The following is a 16,538-nucleotide window of genomic DNA, read 5'->3' as shown; positions in this document are numbered from 1 at the left end:
CACTGTCAAGTGTGCTGTGACCACATGACACAAAGCTCCTGATAAACAGATGCAGAGCTCAGTGCTGGAGCTACAGCCAGCTGTTGGGAAAGCTGGGATCAGCTACACGGTGCTTTGGGATGTGCTGGTCATTTTCCAGGTGTGTAGGGAAGGCAGAGAGCTAATCCCATACACAGCCTGCCTTCTGCAGGCTCAGGACTTGGAACAAACCCTGTGGAGATGAGGATTGCCAGCTCTCCCTTGTCACTGTATATTTTTGTCCACAGCAAGGCCAAAGGGAATGGAGGGAGCCAAAAATTCCCTCTGGATGTCCTTCGGATATGGAAGGGAAAAATAAAAACAATGTGCTGGCAGAAGCTAAACAAAACATTTTTCATAGCAGGCCATGGAAGAAAAATTCATGAGCCGCTCTCCATGGCAACATCTAGGTTCTGTCACGTTTGCTGCCTCCACTCTCTCCTCCTTCCCTTTCTCCTCTCCTTTTCCTACCCTTGGGCTCCTGCTGTCCCTGCTGTCCAGGAGGACCTGGCATTTACACCAAGGTGTCACCATGTCCACTCCTGGCACATCTCAGTCTGTGGGATCCAGGCTGTTAATTCTGAGGGACCAAGTGTGGCAGTCACGTTCTCTGAAAAACCCCTTTGCCCAGGATTTTTCTCCTGGGAAGCTGAGAAGCCTCAGAGGAAAAGGAAAACAATTCTTGTCTCATTTGCTTCTCCTGTGTTGTGCTCATGTGGAATGTGTTTGGAGATTGTTTACCCACAGGTAATTGTTTCACTGGATTCTGGTGTGAGTTGTTTTGGCTCATTGGCCAGTTGGGGCCAAGCTGTGTCAGGACTCTGGGAAGAGTCAGGAGTTTTCATTATTATCTCTTTAGCATTCAGTAAGTATCCTTTCTGTATTCTTTAGTACAGTAGACTATTCTTTAATATAATATAGTATCATAAAGTAATAAATTAGCCTTCTGAGAACATGGAGTCAGATGCATCATTCCTCCCCTCATTGGGGTTGCCTGCATTTTCAATAGGCCTCCACTCCCAAAATTGCTCTTTACAGCTCTAACTAGAGTATAAAAACAAGTTCATGACACTGGGGAGCCAAGGATGCCTTGACCAATAGATACCATATTCACTTTTATACCAAGGCAAGGAGTGCAGTCCTTATAACCATTCCTGCACAGCATTTTCTGACTCACACCAGCAAGAGCCTGCACATCTCATGAATTTTCAGCACATCCACAGCATCTGCCTCACAAACCTGCCAGCACTGTTTAATGACAGCTAATAATCATTTTACTTAAGAACATTGAAAGACACACAGCAGACGTGTCCCCACACAGAGCGCTCCCCTGACACAATACAGGCACAGCTCATCCCCACAAAGCACACACTCATTAATTACATCTCCTGTGATGATCCAACAGCCCTGCTCCCACAGACACCTCCAGTTTTGTTCCCATCTTTGCCTGTACCTGCCTCCAGCTGAGTGCTTCCTGCAGCTTTGCTCCAGTTCCTGAGTCGTGATGTGGCCCTGGTTTTCCTCTCTGGGAGCAGGAAAGGAAGCACCATAACACTGCCTTATTTACTCCCAGCACTACAGGAAAATGCCTTCAATGATTCTGAGGAAGAAATACTCCCACCCCCTCCCAAGCTTTTGTAGGGTAGGGAATCATCATCATCATCAAATCACCATCATCATCTCCACCTGGGGCCCCTGATTGCAGTAATTTGGGTTTCTGCTGTTCCTCCACCTGTACCAGCTCATCAGATGTGATTTCCTTGCATCAGAGATGTTTTCTTCTGGGAAGTCTCAGTACCTGGCAGTCGGTGGGAAGCCCACTAAGCTGTCTGCATGCTCAAGTTACTTGCACTTCCACTATGGTCATCAGTGTCCCATCTTTCTCTGGCTCCAACCAGGCTCCCACTTCTGATGTTCCTGAGAAGGTGCCATCACAGCTGGTCCTCCACATGAAATGTGCCACGCTCTGTGTCTGACTAAAGCCCTTGCAGGAGTGCCCAGGATAGACTTTCTTGTAAAAACAGGGAAAACTTCCCTCCTGCAGCTTAAGGTGTTCCATAACACATTCCCTTCTGCACTCATATAACACACGGGAGACTGCTCAGGACAGGCCACGGTCTTGACCTCATGCCTTTCTCCACCCTGGATGAGTGACTCAAACCAGGAGATCCCTTTCCAGAGGGTGAGGTTTTGCTCTAAAAGAGAAAACCCCCAGGTATCCCTCTCATACTATTTTTCCTGTAGGCATGAGGCCAGGAACCAGCAGGCGATGCTCTTCCGAAGGCTGTGGCTGCCAAGATGCCAGCAGACATCAGAGAGGGGACTTCATCCTGCATGACAATGGACCAGAGAGGAGAGAAAGGGCAAAACCCCACCTTTGCCCCTTCATTTGATTGTATTGTTCTGCAGATAACACATCCCCTTCGTGTTCAATGGGTTAAAATGCTGGAAACAAGCATTTGGTGTAGTCTAAAAATATCCCAATTGTGCTGACAGCCAAAGCAGGCAGAGGCTCCCAGGGGCTCTTTTTCTGTCCCAGTACCATGTGGGTGCCCCAGCTGGCTGACACTGCTGCAAGTGAGATGAGTTTGAAGAGCAGTGTCAGTGTCACAGCCCCTCACAGCCTTGCTGCACATGGTGTCTTCACTCCCTGCCTCCCAGCTGCTCCAGAAGAACAATCCTCAGCTCCCAGCCAGCCCTCTGCCCGTGCTACTTGCTGGCTTCAGGTGAACAGTTCAGCCAGGTGACTGCAAGGGGCTGAACAAACAGACTCATTAAAAAGAGGCCAGGACATCTCCATCAACTCCCCTGTGTCCCCAAAGAGGCTGTATTAATTTATGATTTAGAACAAGCCCAGATGTCATTGCAGTTTGGGTGTTTTCCATTGGGAAGATGGAAGAAATGCTTGCTCTAATTTACTCATGCTATACTGGCATAACTGCATGGGTGCTCAGTTTGTATCTGCTTGTGGAGTTACTGCTTTGTGATTGCTGGTTGCATTCACACCCTGAGACCTTTTGGGACTGATGATTCATTTGGCCAACATCACCCCAGCAGCTGGCATTCCAGGTTTAGGATTTCCAGGCTGTAGGGATTCAAGTGTCTGAGTGCTTGGTGAGGGAGGGAAATGGTTCAGTGCCCCAGCTCTGAGGCAGCCAGGTGCTATCAGCAGATAGAGCTTGCTTGCTTCCCTCCTCCTCCTCCTCCTCTCCCTTTCCAGATGCAAATAATTCCATATCTGGCAGTGTGTTACCACTAAGGGGAAAACATCTGCTTTGGCAAAAGCATTTAAGACTCTTACTCCTGCTTCACATTCTCAGCCATATGTGGAGTAGAGGGAAGATGCTTCTATCCTATGCCTGCTGGCACAGCCAAAGTCTTGTGTTCAAAAATGCCAGCAAGCTCCCAAAGACTGGCTCATCATAAGCAATAAAGAAAATGCACTGACACTGGAAAAATGAATTGGCTCCTGTGAGTAGGAAAGTAGCCTGAAGAGGAATCAAAAGTCAAGGTTCAGGAGATTTTAATCCCAGTTTCCGTATCCATTCCCAGTCCAGAAGAAGACACTTAAATGCTTTGTTAGCTTTATTCCTTTCTGAATGGGACTAGAATTTAGCTTAGTCACTGTGGTATTTAGGGCATTAATTGGCTAATTCAGCACCTTGCTCTAAATATCTTAAAAGCTTCACTGGAAGAATTTGAAGCTGGAGTTTAAGAATTATTGCTCATTTTTGACCTTTCTTTGTAACACATCTTGGAAGAGTTAAAGGTTAGGCAAGAGGGGAAGATTTTCATTTTAAAAAGACACAGGCATTTCCATTTGGCAAGATTTAGCATCCTGATGGGAAAACATAAACACCCAGTCTCTGAACTTGCCTCAATCCATATTTAATCTCAGAGAGTGCTGTGGTGTAATTTTGAAGACAACATTTTCAGGAAGCAGGAGGGAAATATTCCAGGCGTCCTTCTGCTTTGATAAACTATGAAGGAAAAAAAAAGGTGGGTGAAGCAGGGCAGAGATGTCACAGAATCCCACACAGGGGACACAAGAGACGTGGAAGACAATGCCACAGAGCAAAAGTCAGCTCTGGGGAGACTCACACAGCATCCTTTGGGATTATAATGACTTTCCTCTCTGCAGACCCTTTTGTTTTTGTGGATTTGGGGATGAAACCCTGCTGGAGGAAGCCCAGGGGTGGTTCTCATGCAGAAGATGCTGCCCCTGTCCCTGGCAGTGATGCTGTGCTGCAGGGCTGTGTTCCCCCTGCCCCAGCAGCACTCCCTCCATGCCTGCTCCGTGCCCAGCTCTGGCAGGGGCCACAGGGAGGGGGTGAAATAAGAAATCGGATCCAGCCAGCAGCAGGATGACAAGCAGGGCTTTAGGAGCTGGTGGAGTGTTAGGGAAACGCTGGAACTGAAGCTTGCAGAGGGTGGCAGGATTAAAAATAGGCTGTAGCCAGCCCTCCCCAGCATTTTGACATCTCAGCTGCCTGTTATCCTCGTGACCCACTAAGGAAGAGGCAGCAAAGAAAGAGATTCTCTCTTCCACCTCCCTGGCAGTGCAGGACAAAATGGTATTTTGCTTCTAACCAGATGGTTCTGCTCTCTTGGTCTGATTAAGATTTACTACAAGGGTGTAAACTGAGTGTTTTGTCCCTGTTTTCAGTCCAGCCAAGGGACTCCCACCTTCCCTGAGTTCAACAAGGCACTCATGTGCAGTGAAGATGTACTCATTCATTCACATCTCACAGGCTGTTTGCAGGCTTCCATCCTTTCAGAGGAAAAAAGGCAGTTTTTGTAGAAACCATCATTTTAATTCAAGATACTGATGAAAGAAGGCATTTCAGAGAACTGAGTTATCCAAAACAATCAACTCTGCACCTTGGTACTTACCTTAGCAATGCTGTATTTGTTTCAGAAAGACCCAAAGACAATTCATAACACTAAGAGGTGTTGAAATCCACACTTAGAAAAGGTGCCTGAACCTCCTGGCCAACAGCTCATATTTTAGAGGAGTCAGGAACTGCTTCTTCTGCTCCTTACCCATAGTGTCTATTTCTTCATGTTGGTTGTGGGACAGACAAGGCTTCCCCGAGCTGTGAGTTTCAGCCAGCCACGAGCACAACATAGCAGCTAAAAGTAAAAAATCTGCCTTGTCCAAGAGCCTAAATTTAGGAAGAATCTTTGTGAAAGGCTGCTGAGGCGTAGATTTTTGGTTTTTTCCCCAGCTTTAATTTTCATACATCAACAAGATCCTTCATCTGAAACATTTAATGAAGTTTGAAGTGTGGTTGTGAATTTGTAAGTTGGTCTCAAGCAGAGCCAAGGGCTGCCACACCAGCTCCCCTGGCTCCAGCACTTTAAGAAGTTTAGCTACTTCTGCTTGGTAAAAAAAGCCCTCAGGTAGCAGCTTGTGCCTGGGTGTGCAAAAATTGTGCAAAAATGCAGTGCTACTCCTTTTTTTTAATGTCTGCTCCTTCTAGAGCAGTGTTTGTGTATAGTAACAGACTGCCAGAGCATTAGAGATTCCTAGAGCCAGTCCTCCCCTAAATTTAGGTTCAGTTTTCTTTTTCAGAGCTGCTGTGTAGTTTGTCCCCAGGAGAGAGTCACCAGGCTGAACAAAGGTATTTCCACAGACACACAGCACTCCCTTGCAGTGCAGAAGTGCTTTCTGTCAGGTGGGGTGGGGTGGAAGGAGCCAAAACTCAAGTGTTGCCTCAGCTCTGCTATATATATGGAGTTAATTCATGCTATTTATATATATATGTGTATATAAAATTTTGTAAAAATCCAACTCATGTTTTTGACCACCCTGGCAGGGAGCAGAGTCTTATTTCTATTCAATTAGTTCCTGGGCAATGTTAAGATAATATCAAGTCCATTAGCTTAAGAATGAAGCCTTCCCAGACCATGAGCATCGACTTCCCAGGAATGTCTGAGCCTTTCACAAGGACCTGCACCTAGAGCAGATTGCATCTACCATCTCGAATACTGGCACCACTCGCTTAAGTGTGAATGAAGGCTACCCAGAGGAAATTCAGACAGCCATCCGGACACCTGGACTGGCTTTTGTATCCGTGTGGTCCCAGTCGTACATGTGAAAGAAGGCTGTTCTGGAGGAGCTCAGACAGCCATTGGGACACCTGGACTGGCTTTGTATCTATATGGTCCCAGCTCTACATGGGAAGGGACACAAAGGACCTTCTGTCATTTCTGCCTCAGGCAGAATAAGCTGGCTGTATGAGACAGTCGGGGTCGGGAAGATGCTGGCACTCTTGTCAGTCCAGTCGGATCCAGGTTCACCCAGTGCCAAATTCCGGAGCTGACGCTGCCTTGGCTGTGGTGGGTTTTTCGAAATTATATTTTGTTATTGATCTAATAAATCTTTGTCAAATTTTTTATAATTTGGCTGCAGATTTGATAATTTACAACAGCTCCCTGAACAGAGAGCAAGCAGGCACAACTTCCCGAGGAGTGCTTTTCCCACCCTGCTCTCCAAGCACGGTGATGTGAGGGCAGGAGGTGCAGCCTGGCTCCCAGGGGTGCAGCCTGGCTCCCAGGTGTGTAATGCTACTGGGATGCTTCTAGCTGGATAGCAAGATCTATAAGGACCAGGGTTCCTCAGGTGAGCAGTTTTGGGCAGAGCCTCCCGCAAGCTGGGTGTCCAAGCTCTAGGCACCCTGTAGCCTGGCAACCTTAGCAAGCTCAGTGATTATCAGCTCTTAGTGATTTTCAGCTCTTCTATAGTTTCAGCTCGCAGCTTGCTCATGTGCTTCGGCCGCAGTGGCATCCACACAGCAGATGGAGAGAGAGGAGAAGGCAGCCTCGGAGATTCCACCGTGGTTTATTTGCAGGGAGTTCGCGAAGGGTTCGATGGCGGCTCTTCTAACCAGAATGGGCCAGGGTGGCTACTTATATAGGGTTAGGGGGGATTGGGAACAGATCAATTGTAAGGGTTAGGGAGAATGGCTGATAGGGTCACAGAGAGATAAGCTAGGCCTGGAGGACTTAGGCTTAGCTATTCCGACTCAGCATTCCCTTATCTCTAAGCCTCCATCCTCCACGGGGCCCTAGCCATCTCAGCGTCTGCTACACCCAGGGGTGCTGTGCTGCTGCCAGGCTCTCTCCCAGGGGTGCTGTGCTGCAGCCTGGCTCTCTCTCAGGGGTGCTGTGCTGCTGTGTGTCCCCAGGCACGTTCGTGTCGGCCTTCACCGTGCTCTGCGGGGCTCGCACCGACCTCCCTGACCGGCACCGGTGCTGCGTCTTCTGGCTCAACATCGCCGCCGCCCTCATCCAGATCCTCACAGCCATCGTCATGGTGGGCTGGATCATGAGCATATTCTGGGGCATGGACATGGTCATCCTGGCAAGTAAGTGCAGTGGGCTCGCCCTCCTGGCCTCTCCTCTCCGTGGCAATGGTGCTGTGTCCCAGATAATGGCCCTGCGAGGCGCTGGGCTGCGCTGCAGGGAGGGAGAGCCACGGGATGGGCTCTGCAAGTCCATGGGAAATGCAGTAGGCAGAGAAATTGCTTGGAGGCAGTGGGAATGGGCCCTGTGACATACCTGGGAGAGTCTGCCATCCCACCACGTGGGTCAGGAAGTTCCCTGTATGAAATGAAACGTGCAGGAAGGGGAGCGCTGTGAACTCTGCTGTCTGGAGCCCCTTCTGCCCTGGTCACACCCTTTTGAACAAGAAAGCCCTTTCTCCCTTGAGAGTCTGGCTGCAAATCTGGGGTTAGTGAGACCTTGCTAGGCCAGTTCTGCTCCCAGAGCCAGCTGTCTGCAGAAAAGCCCTGGGGACTCTCCTGGACCCTCCTCTTCCTCCCCAGGATACATTTACCCATTGTTTTGGAGTCTTTTTTCATGTTTCAGACCAGGTTCTTAGGCTGAGCCAGAAGAGTTTTGCTGCTCTTGGAACAATGTCCCACACACCCTTTGAGCTGACTAAAACTTTAGTTTAAGGAAAGAAGAATCCTATTCCAAATGTTCATAATTTAAGTCACCAGTTAGTAGATATTACCAGTGCAGAAGACAGGCTCTGTAACTTTCATCTGGTGGAGGCTTTCAGTGGTGTAACAGTTGTGTCATATCTCCTGTATCCTGGTGCAGAGGATGGAGGTGACAGCCTCATCTCACCTCCAAAGCCAGAAACAACACAGAGCTCAGGGTGCTGGTGGCGTCTGCAAGACCCCACTCCCTTTCCAGAGGCTGATGGGCAAGCCCTCAAACCAAACAGGTCTGAGACCTGCAGGCTGACAGGACAGGCAGTTCCCAAAGCAAGCCCTTCTCCCAGGGACCATCTTATGGGCAGCTTTTGCCTTTTGGTTTGAACAGGCTCCACTTTGTCATCTCTGCTGATGACATCTGTTGCTGCATGACAGAGAGGGAGAGAGGATCTCAGGAAGAAACCTTCCCAAAGACAAAATGGATGAAATTGAAAAAGGAAAAAAAAAGGCAGGAAAGCAGTGCACATTTTCAGCTGCCAAACCCAGGGGTTAAAGCCTCTCACTAAGCCACCTGCTAATTTCTGAGCCAGCTTCAGTTAAGGCAGTCCCCATGCAGAGCAAATGATGGCTATTAAAAACCTGAACATGTGCAAAGCAAAAGCTTTCCTCAGGATGAAGGCAGTACTGCTCTTTGCTTTATCCTGCAAACCACCTGCCATGTTTCCTTTCCTTCCAGATGTACCTGCAGAGCAGGTCATTTCTGAGGCTAAATTGTCAACTGGTGTACACTTGTGATGTGTCTTCAAGAATCTGCCAGATTTGTGTGTAGTGCAAGAAGTGCATGTTCAACAACTCTTGTGCTCTTCCTCTGTGGGACAGCCCCTGTGCTGTTTGGACCCCACTCTGCAGATGTGGGGAGTGCCAGGAAAGCATCTGTCCTGACAAAGAACCACCCCTAAAACTTGCTTTGCTCCAAAGCCCTGCTCTCCAGCTGGAGGGGCTGGTGCTTAGGAGGGTCTTACTGGGAAGGTCTTCTCCAGTTTCACTGTCGGGGAAAACCATACAGCTTGGAAGTTTCTCCCAAACACTCCTTCCCACACCTGGCTGGATTCCAGCAGTTTGGGAGGCAGAGGATGGATGAGCAGCATGTGGTGGGAATGCTCAGGTCAAGAGGTCCCCAAGGACAGCAGCAGTATTTCATCCCTCTGGTGGTAGTAGAGAATGGCAAGAGGAGTTAACATGTCTTATGTTTACCAGCAGCAGCCCTTGGCACTTTCTTGCGATCTCATTAAATAGCTGCTTTTAACTTTACTTGCCATGCACAGAAAGTAGTGGCTAAATGCAGCAGCTCTGGGTTGATGGAGAAGAAAAGAAAACCCTTAACTGAAACAAAGAATGAAGTGACTGGTTGCTCTTACCTGTATCAAACAGCCCTGTCAGGCCCAAAGTGGTTGGTTCTTGTTACCACATTTGAAAGAAAAAGTAATAACTTAAGAAGGAAACCATGTTTCTAATGCAAGAAATAAGACTTAATTTAAGAACATTGCCAAGTTTGCTTTGGTTTTGTTTGCATGCAAACCATTGGAAGCACTGAACAGAAACTGTACACCACTGCAACGTCAATCTGGGTGCAGATGGGAAATAGTTAAAAAAGTGTGAAACCACTGCCCACCTCTAGTCCCCTTGCCTTGAAATGTCAGTCCCATGTGTCCCTGGGAGGGTGCCAGGCTATTTGGATAGGCTATAGGCAGGACACAACAGGTCTTGTCTAAGCTGGTGAGGGCTAGCAGTGAGGAGGAGGGTGGGAAGCAGCTGAGGGTCAAGAACTCCACTCAGGCTTTCCCTAAGGGATAATCACCTGGCTCCCTGTCCCTGGGCCTGCCTCTCTGTTAGCTGGTAGAGACTTGGGGGAGGGAGTTAGAACCACAGAATCATAAAACCACTGAGGCTGGAAAAAACCTCCAAAACCACTGAGTCCAAGTCTTAAGCCATCACCATCGTGTCCACCACTGAGCCGTGTTCCCCAAGTGCCACATCCACGTGCCTTTTGAACAGGAGACTCCTTCCAGCTTTTCATCTTCTAGTGCTATTTCCCAGGCATGGAAAGGGGGAGTCTGCTCTGAGGATAATGGCATACTGTCCTTTTTGAGGGAAAAGGAGAAGAATTACAGGCCAATCAGGTATGCGTCAGTTCCTGTAAGAAGTAATCAAGTAAGTGACTCGCGCGCATTTAGAAAATAAAAAACAGCCCCACAAAGTCACCGTGGGTCTGTCCAGAGAGAGCTGTGTCAGACTGGCTGGATTCCCTGGGATGGCAGAGGAATTAATTTTGTGTGAGGTGGCAGCAGTCAGCCATCCCTCCTAACCTTCAGATGCTGACCCCGTCTCACGCAGCGCTCCTACCAGCAAGCCGGGGGAACGTGGCCTGCATGAAAATGCACTTGAGGACTTTCTTCTAAATGGGTTTTCCTGACCTGGGAAGAGATAAAGAGAGGTGTGTTGAAAGGTCTCTCCTGAATGCAGCTCTGCTCAGTATTTTCATTTGTGGCTTGAGGATGGGCTGGAGAAGAGGCTCCCCAGCTGCACACCTGGCAGGCACAGCAAGGGCAGTGCCCCGATCCAGGCCAACCAAAGAAATGGTCTGGAAACAGAAAGTGCTACTCAGTAGGGACAAGCCTGGAACTCTACAGAAGGACTAATCAACTGCATAAATACACACTAGGGAACAACTTGTTTTTCAGGGAAGGACGTGGTGGCTGCAGTGAGTCACAAGCAGCACAGGGGGAACATTGCTGCAGAGGGAATGAACACCACACAGGCACAGGGGAGCAGGGCTTGTAGGGCTTCTGCTGATCCCATCACCTTTCTCTGCATGGATAAAGCTGTGGTGAGGCTTGTGGCCAGCTTTGGAGGCTGTACTTCAAAAAAAAGGAAAACCTGGAGAGAGTCCAGAGAACTGTAAGACAGTAGGCATGCTGATGATGAAGGTGTTCAGTGGGATAGTAAATGTGAGAGGGCAGTAGTTCACCCTAAGACAGACTTGAATAACACCAGGAAGGACCTGTGTGGAAATTAGAGGACATTTTTCCTCCAGTAAGGTCAAAGTGCTGCAGAGGTGGCATGGCAGGATCTGCTCTCTCTGTCTCTGGAAGACTCCAAGAGTGGGTAGACCCATGTCTGTCAGGGACAAGGTAGGACACAGCAAGAGACTGACTGACCTGGGGGTCCTGTCCAACCCTCATCTCCTCTAGGCTGCCCTTTATCAGGATAATATCCCAGAAGGAAGATAAATTGAATGCAGTTTTGCTGTCACACTTAATTACTTTTGGCAGCACCACAGCACAGGGCATTTTCTCTGCTAATTTAAATGAACTGCCAGCTGGGCCTGCTGGACACCAGAGATATCTTCTTTAAGCAGCCAGATGGCTTTGGGAACTGTCCTCTGCTGTACCTGCTCTCTGAAGGCAAAGGTAGAACTAGGGAGCTCTTAATTCTTCTGCCAAAAGAGGGCTGGGCAGCACTGCTGCAGTGTGCTGCTGGAGCACCTCGCCAGCTCTGCAGGGACGGTGCACAGAGCTGAGGCAAACCACAGCTAATGAGCTGGCCAAAGCCAACTGCAAAACAAGCCTCCTAAGGCTTTCCAGGCACAGCTCCCTTGGCTCCAGGCACACCTTGTCCCCAGCCCACATCTTCATCAGCACACTGTGCAGAATGAACTTTCCAGGAAGTCCCTGCCTGCTCAGAGCCGGGTATAAAAGGCTGTGTGCCATTTCTTGACAGGAACGCCAGAGAAATAACAGAGCAATGTCACACTGACGTGGCAGGGACTGTTTGTCCAGGCATTGTTTTGCCTCTGCTGAATGCAGCCAAGAAGTCAAGGCTGGTTTCTGAAGGAAGCCCTGGTTTCTGAAGGAAGCCCTGGTTTCTGAAGGAAGCCCTCCCTCAGCTCTCGGCTCTGAATGAATGATGTGCTTGGCTGCTTTGGGTTCACTGGATGGAGACTTCGCCTGACTCTTGGGCTGATTGCCAGCCAGCAGTGAGAACTCACCTGTAATCACGCCACCCTCATCACTCCTTTGCTAATCACCCTGTTCAGAGCCTGCCAGAAGCAGCAGCAGATGATTGCACAGTCACTGTATGCTCTGAGGGAAAGCATCACCAAGCCTTTCAGCTCAGCTGGGCCCTGCTGGGGCAGGTAACACTGCTCTCCTGGCAAGGAAAGGGGAGCAGGAGGCCCAAAACAACCACTAACCCTACATGAGATGAAGAACATTCCAAGGACAAATTGCCTGCTTGGACTTATAAAAAAAAATCTAAAAAGAGCTATCCCCCGAACTAGACCTGAGGAAAGTAGTTAAAATAGCTTTTTATGCAGTTTCTTACCAAATGCAGCAGTGGAGAAAGTTCTTAACACATTGTAGGAATGTTAAATAACCCCAGTGTTTCCAGCACCCAGACAGGCTGAGGCATGCTGTGGTTGTGAGTTACCTTTGGGCACAAGCAGTCTGAGCAGGGAAGCTGCCAAAAACTCTTCAGGTGTAGTTTTCCCACCTCTGGGACTGTGAATGGTATGCCATGAGTCCTTTGGGACATTGTGATGTCTTGTTTGATGCCTTCCTTCAGAGGCTCCCCTTCAGTCAAACCCATGAAATGCCAATGGCACAGAGGAGAGAGTTTCTGGGAGCATTGCTCAGAGGTGTTAGCCCATCCAGCCTGTTCTGCCTGGGGCTGGAAAAGCAGATGAGGATTCCCCTGTCTTCTTTAAACAAGAGTCCCAAATGAAATGATCCACTTCAAGTACAAGGATTCAAAGCAATGTTTAGCCCTGCTGTGAATGTCTGAGGGTAGAGCAGCTGTTCTCTGTTTACTCTGCAGCCTCAGTTTGTTCATTCTCTTCTGGTTCTCCATGTGTTTCAGATATATCGTCTACAGTTACATTTCTCCCTCTCTCTTTCTTTCATGTTCCTTTGCCTCCTTTTGTTCACCATCAAAGTCTCACAAGGTAAGTTTGTTTCTGTTCTTCCTCCTCCTCCTCACGCTCTGAGGCAGTTTCCCATGGAGAGCAGCGAGCATCGGTCGGGACAGGACACCTGGAATTCACTTTGGCCAGCGCTGCCCACTCCCAGCCCAAGTGCAGCCTTTACATGTGTGTGTCCACTGTGTCTGTGTCTATCCTGTGGCTGCACAGCCCCAGGGATGCTGGAAATCTTCACACAGCATTGGGATGCCCCAAGGGTAGAGTAGAGCAAGAGCCCGTTTCAGCATGGAGAGCACCCTCTGCATGACCCAGTCCCAGAAGGACAGACAGCCTGTGCACAGACTGGGTTCCCTTTGCCTCAATCTAACATGCAATGGTTTACAGGAGAAGTGCAACTTCAAGTCAACTTGATTAAATCAGTGACTGTGCACAGGCCCACTAAATCCTGAACCCAGAGCTGTCTGTTCTACAGAACTGCACCTCAGTTTTATTGCAGGCATAGTAATGTAAAGCGGCTTCATACAGAACAGCTAGCCCTATGCAAGAAATGCAATAACTATTTTCACATATAAACTATTTGATAACTTAAGTCTGAAGTATTGTAAGAAACAACTTTAGCATAGGACAGGTCATTTTTTGGTTTATGGTCATGGGTCATGTAAAGTGACAGGCTTGGCCACTGTTACTTCCTTCCAGCCAGTTTCAACAGTGACAGCCAGACTTAAAGGATTTCTCAATCTTAATTTCCTTATATCTCAATAAAAGGCATGGCTGTACAAGTAAGTTTGTCTTCAGCTAAAGATTTAAGGCAGGCCCTACCTTTCTGGTCCATAGGGCTGTTTGTTTGCTCCCCAAACAAATTAAACCAATGCCATAGACAAGCCCAAATTACAAGTTTCCAGCCAGCTCACCTTGCCTTCAGAGCTGACTCACACTTAAAACATAAATGCATGTGAAATCATCATTTTGCCCCCTAGAAAAAGCTGTTTGAAAGAGATGAGAGACTTTCTGTTCAGCTGCACACAATAGGCAGAAATTCAGTTAAGTGTCATTATTCTGTCCCTTGTGCTTGTTTAGCAGCAGGAGGTCCAGGCTGCCAAACCTGGGTGAATGTGTGGGTTTTTTCCAAAGTACAGCAAAGTTCATTCGCTGGAGTCAATTCTTAGTTCAGCAAAAAGTCCATTAAAGGTAGGGGTTCTGACACCTGCTGGTATTTTATATTCAGTTTCTGTAAGGGACTTTCAAAAGCCTAACATAAGGGTTAGAAAGAATATTACAAAGTATAAACGGAAAAGTGTTTGAAAAGTTAAGCATTCTTCTGAGTTATGAAGTTTCAGGCTTCTCTGAAATTCAAAATATAAAAATGACAGGCTACTTGTGTTACTTAAGCTAAGGAAAAAAAAAACCAATCCAGATTAAAAAAAGTTTTTTAGTTGGAAGATATTCACAATGGCAGGCACTGCAAGCAAGGACAGTTTGCTTCTTTAATCAGGAGATTTTTTGCATGGATAAAGTCAGAATAACTAGCTTCTTTTGAAAGGAAAGTGGGGAAAGCTTCTGGTGCAGTCATTGCAACTGCTCAGGAAAAGTGTTAAAAAATCCGGTATTTTTCTCATCATCCTGTACTAGCACAGGAGCTGCAGGGGCTCTGCTATTGCCCTGCCCTAGCCCTGCCAGAGGATGAAGCTGTCCCCTGTGGGATTTGCAGCCTGCCCTCAACTACTGTGTGCAGGACAGGAAATAATCTGAGGCCCCAGGAGCCCAAGGAGCTGTGACAAGCAGCAGGACAAACTTTTAGTGATTGGAGAACAGTAACATGAATATGGTAATGATATTAGTTATGATAGGCTATAGATAAAAGTTAAGGTACAGATTGGTTCTCATGTATGAAGATGCTCAGCAAAGGAAAGTCTATAATGCATTGTAACCTAAACTCAGGGTCTCCAGGCCTGCCTGCAGCTGGAGCTGACAGCTGTAGGCACAGGCTCTGTCACCCACCACCCTGGGCTGCTGTAACATCTTGGATGGAATAAACTGCATTTTGGAGAGCCCCTGGAGTCCCACACCTCTCATTCAGGCTCTTACAGAGGAAACCAACCTCCTCCTACCTGCCAGTGCTCTGGGAGGATGAGGTTCAAACTCAGGTAGATCCCTAGGAGAGATGTGTGTAGGATGCACGATGTACCAGGGCAGTGCTTGGGAACAGCCGTGTCTCTGGAGCAGGATACAAGGGCATCCATTTCCCTGCACCGCAGGAAAACACACTCCATAAAAACTTCAGGTTGTTTGGCTGGAGTTGGTGACCACTGGTACCTGCTGTGCTCTTACAATCTCTTCAAGCAGAGGTGCCTGTGCCAGGCTGGTGGCAGGCAGGTGCCAGAGCAGCAGGGCTGGCTGCCAGCATCCATATGGCTGTGCCCAGGAAGGAGGCAGCACCAGGCAGCTCTTGGCTAGAGCAGGGCAGCCTGGCCACAAGGGAGAATGTGGCAGCCCCCCTGTTTTACCATGTGGTTTTTGCTACTCCTGGTAAACCAGGCTCATGGCTTGCTTGAGCCTCACCCAAGGTCTTCACCTGGAATTAACTCTTGTCGTTACAGAGCGCGACACAGCACAAAGCACCAGCACTCCACCAGAAAGGTGTGTAAGAGAGATTCATTATAGCAACATGTTGCTTTTATAGTTTTTCAAGATATTTACATTTACTTAACAGACACATTCACTGCCCATTGGTCATAAGAAAGAAACAAAGTTCTCAATAAGTGAACAAGGAACCACGTCATTCTGAGGGCCAGCTAAAGTCCGTATCTTTTAACTTTCTCTCCTTCATCACATTGTCATCGGGATAGCCTTGGTGTCTTCCTCGAGAAAGATATGGGGCTTTCCTTATCTTTAGGAAGCCTTCACTGGCTCACAAGAACAGCACAAAATGCCTTTCCTACAAACTCTAAAACTCTAATCATGTTCCCTTCCCCTCCCTCCTCACAGGCTACAAGGAGCAGGGGATCCCACAGCAGCTCTAGTGGCTGGGACAAGTATGGTCAGAGATACGCGGCGAGAGATTTCCTTTGGCAGCCGTGGGCCACGGACCTTTTCATTACCCTTTGTCTCTCTTCTTGTCCCCTTTGTTTTGTCTCCCTGTGCCTGCCCGTGCCCGTGCAGCGGAGCGGAGATGCAGAGCAGCCGGCGCAGACTTGCACTGACGCCCCCGGGCAGCCGAGATGAGGCAAGCACGGCTTGGCTTGGACTGGTCCCGGCCGACCAGGAGGACGAGGGTGCCAGGACAAGGACGCGCCCTTGGCAGAGGTGGCACCTGGGTGGGCAGCTGAACCAAGGGAGGGGGAGATCCTGCCTTCCCTCTGCTCCCAGGGCGAGGTCGCTGAAGATGTTTTGCCTCCTTTTTGTGCTCACTGTTAAAGGACGCTGGCTGTGAACATCAAATGCCAAGGAGCTGTTCATAGATACGCGAACAGGATGTAAAAGCAAACCAGTGGTACTTCCTTCCTGCCCTGAGATTCCATCGTGACTGCTTTGCAGCAGTGGAGGAGCCAACCCAGCCCCCTCTGCTGCCTGTGTATGTAAGATGTTCACTGAAGCTC

General features: G+C 48.5%; 1 protein-coding gene across 1 annotated transcript in view; it reads left to right on the top strand.

Moving 5' to 3' along the window:
- Positions 1-16,230, top strand: part of STUM (stum, mechanosensory transduction mediator homolog) — a gene marked incomplete at its 5' end in the record, with an annotated part of 42,737 nt that extends 26,507 nt beyond the window's left edge. Inside the window, 2 exons of the mRNA XM_084201624.1 lie at positions 7,209-7,388; positions 15,928-16,230. Coding sequence (XP_084057750.1) covers positions 7,209-7,388; positions 15,928-15,962 — 215 coding nt within the window. The 3' untranslated portion in view covers positions 15,963-16,230. The remainder of the gene's footprint in view (positions 1-7,208; positions 7,389-15,927) is intronic.
- Positions 16,231-16,538: the final 308 nt, after the last annotated feature.

The sequence above is a fragment of the Fringilla coelebs genome (assembly GCF_963513975.1).
Source record: "Fringilla coelebs genome assembly, chromosome: 3".
Lineage (NCBI taxonomy): Eukaryota > Metazoa > Chordata > Aves > Passeriformes > Fringillidae > Fringilla > Fringilla coelebs.
This window is presented reverse-complemented; position numbering and strand designations above follow the sequence as displayed.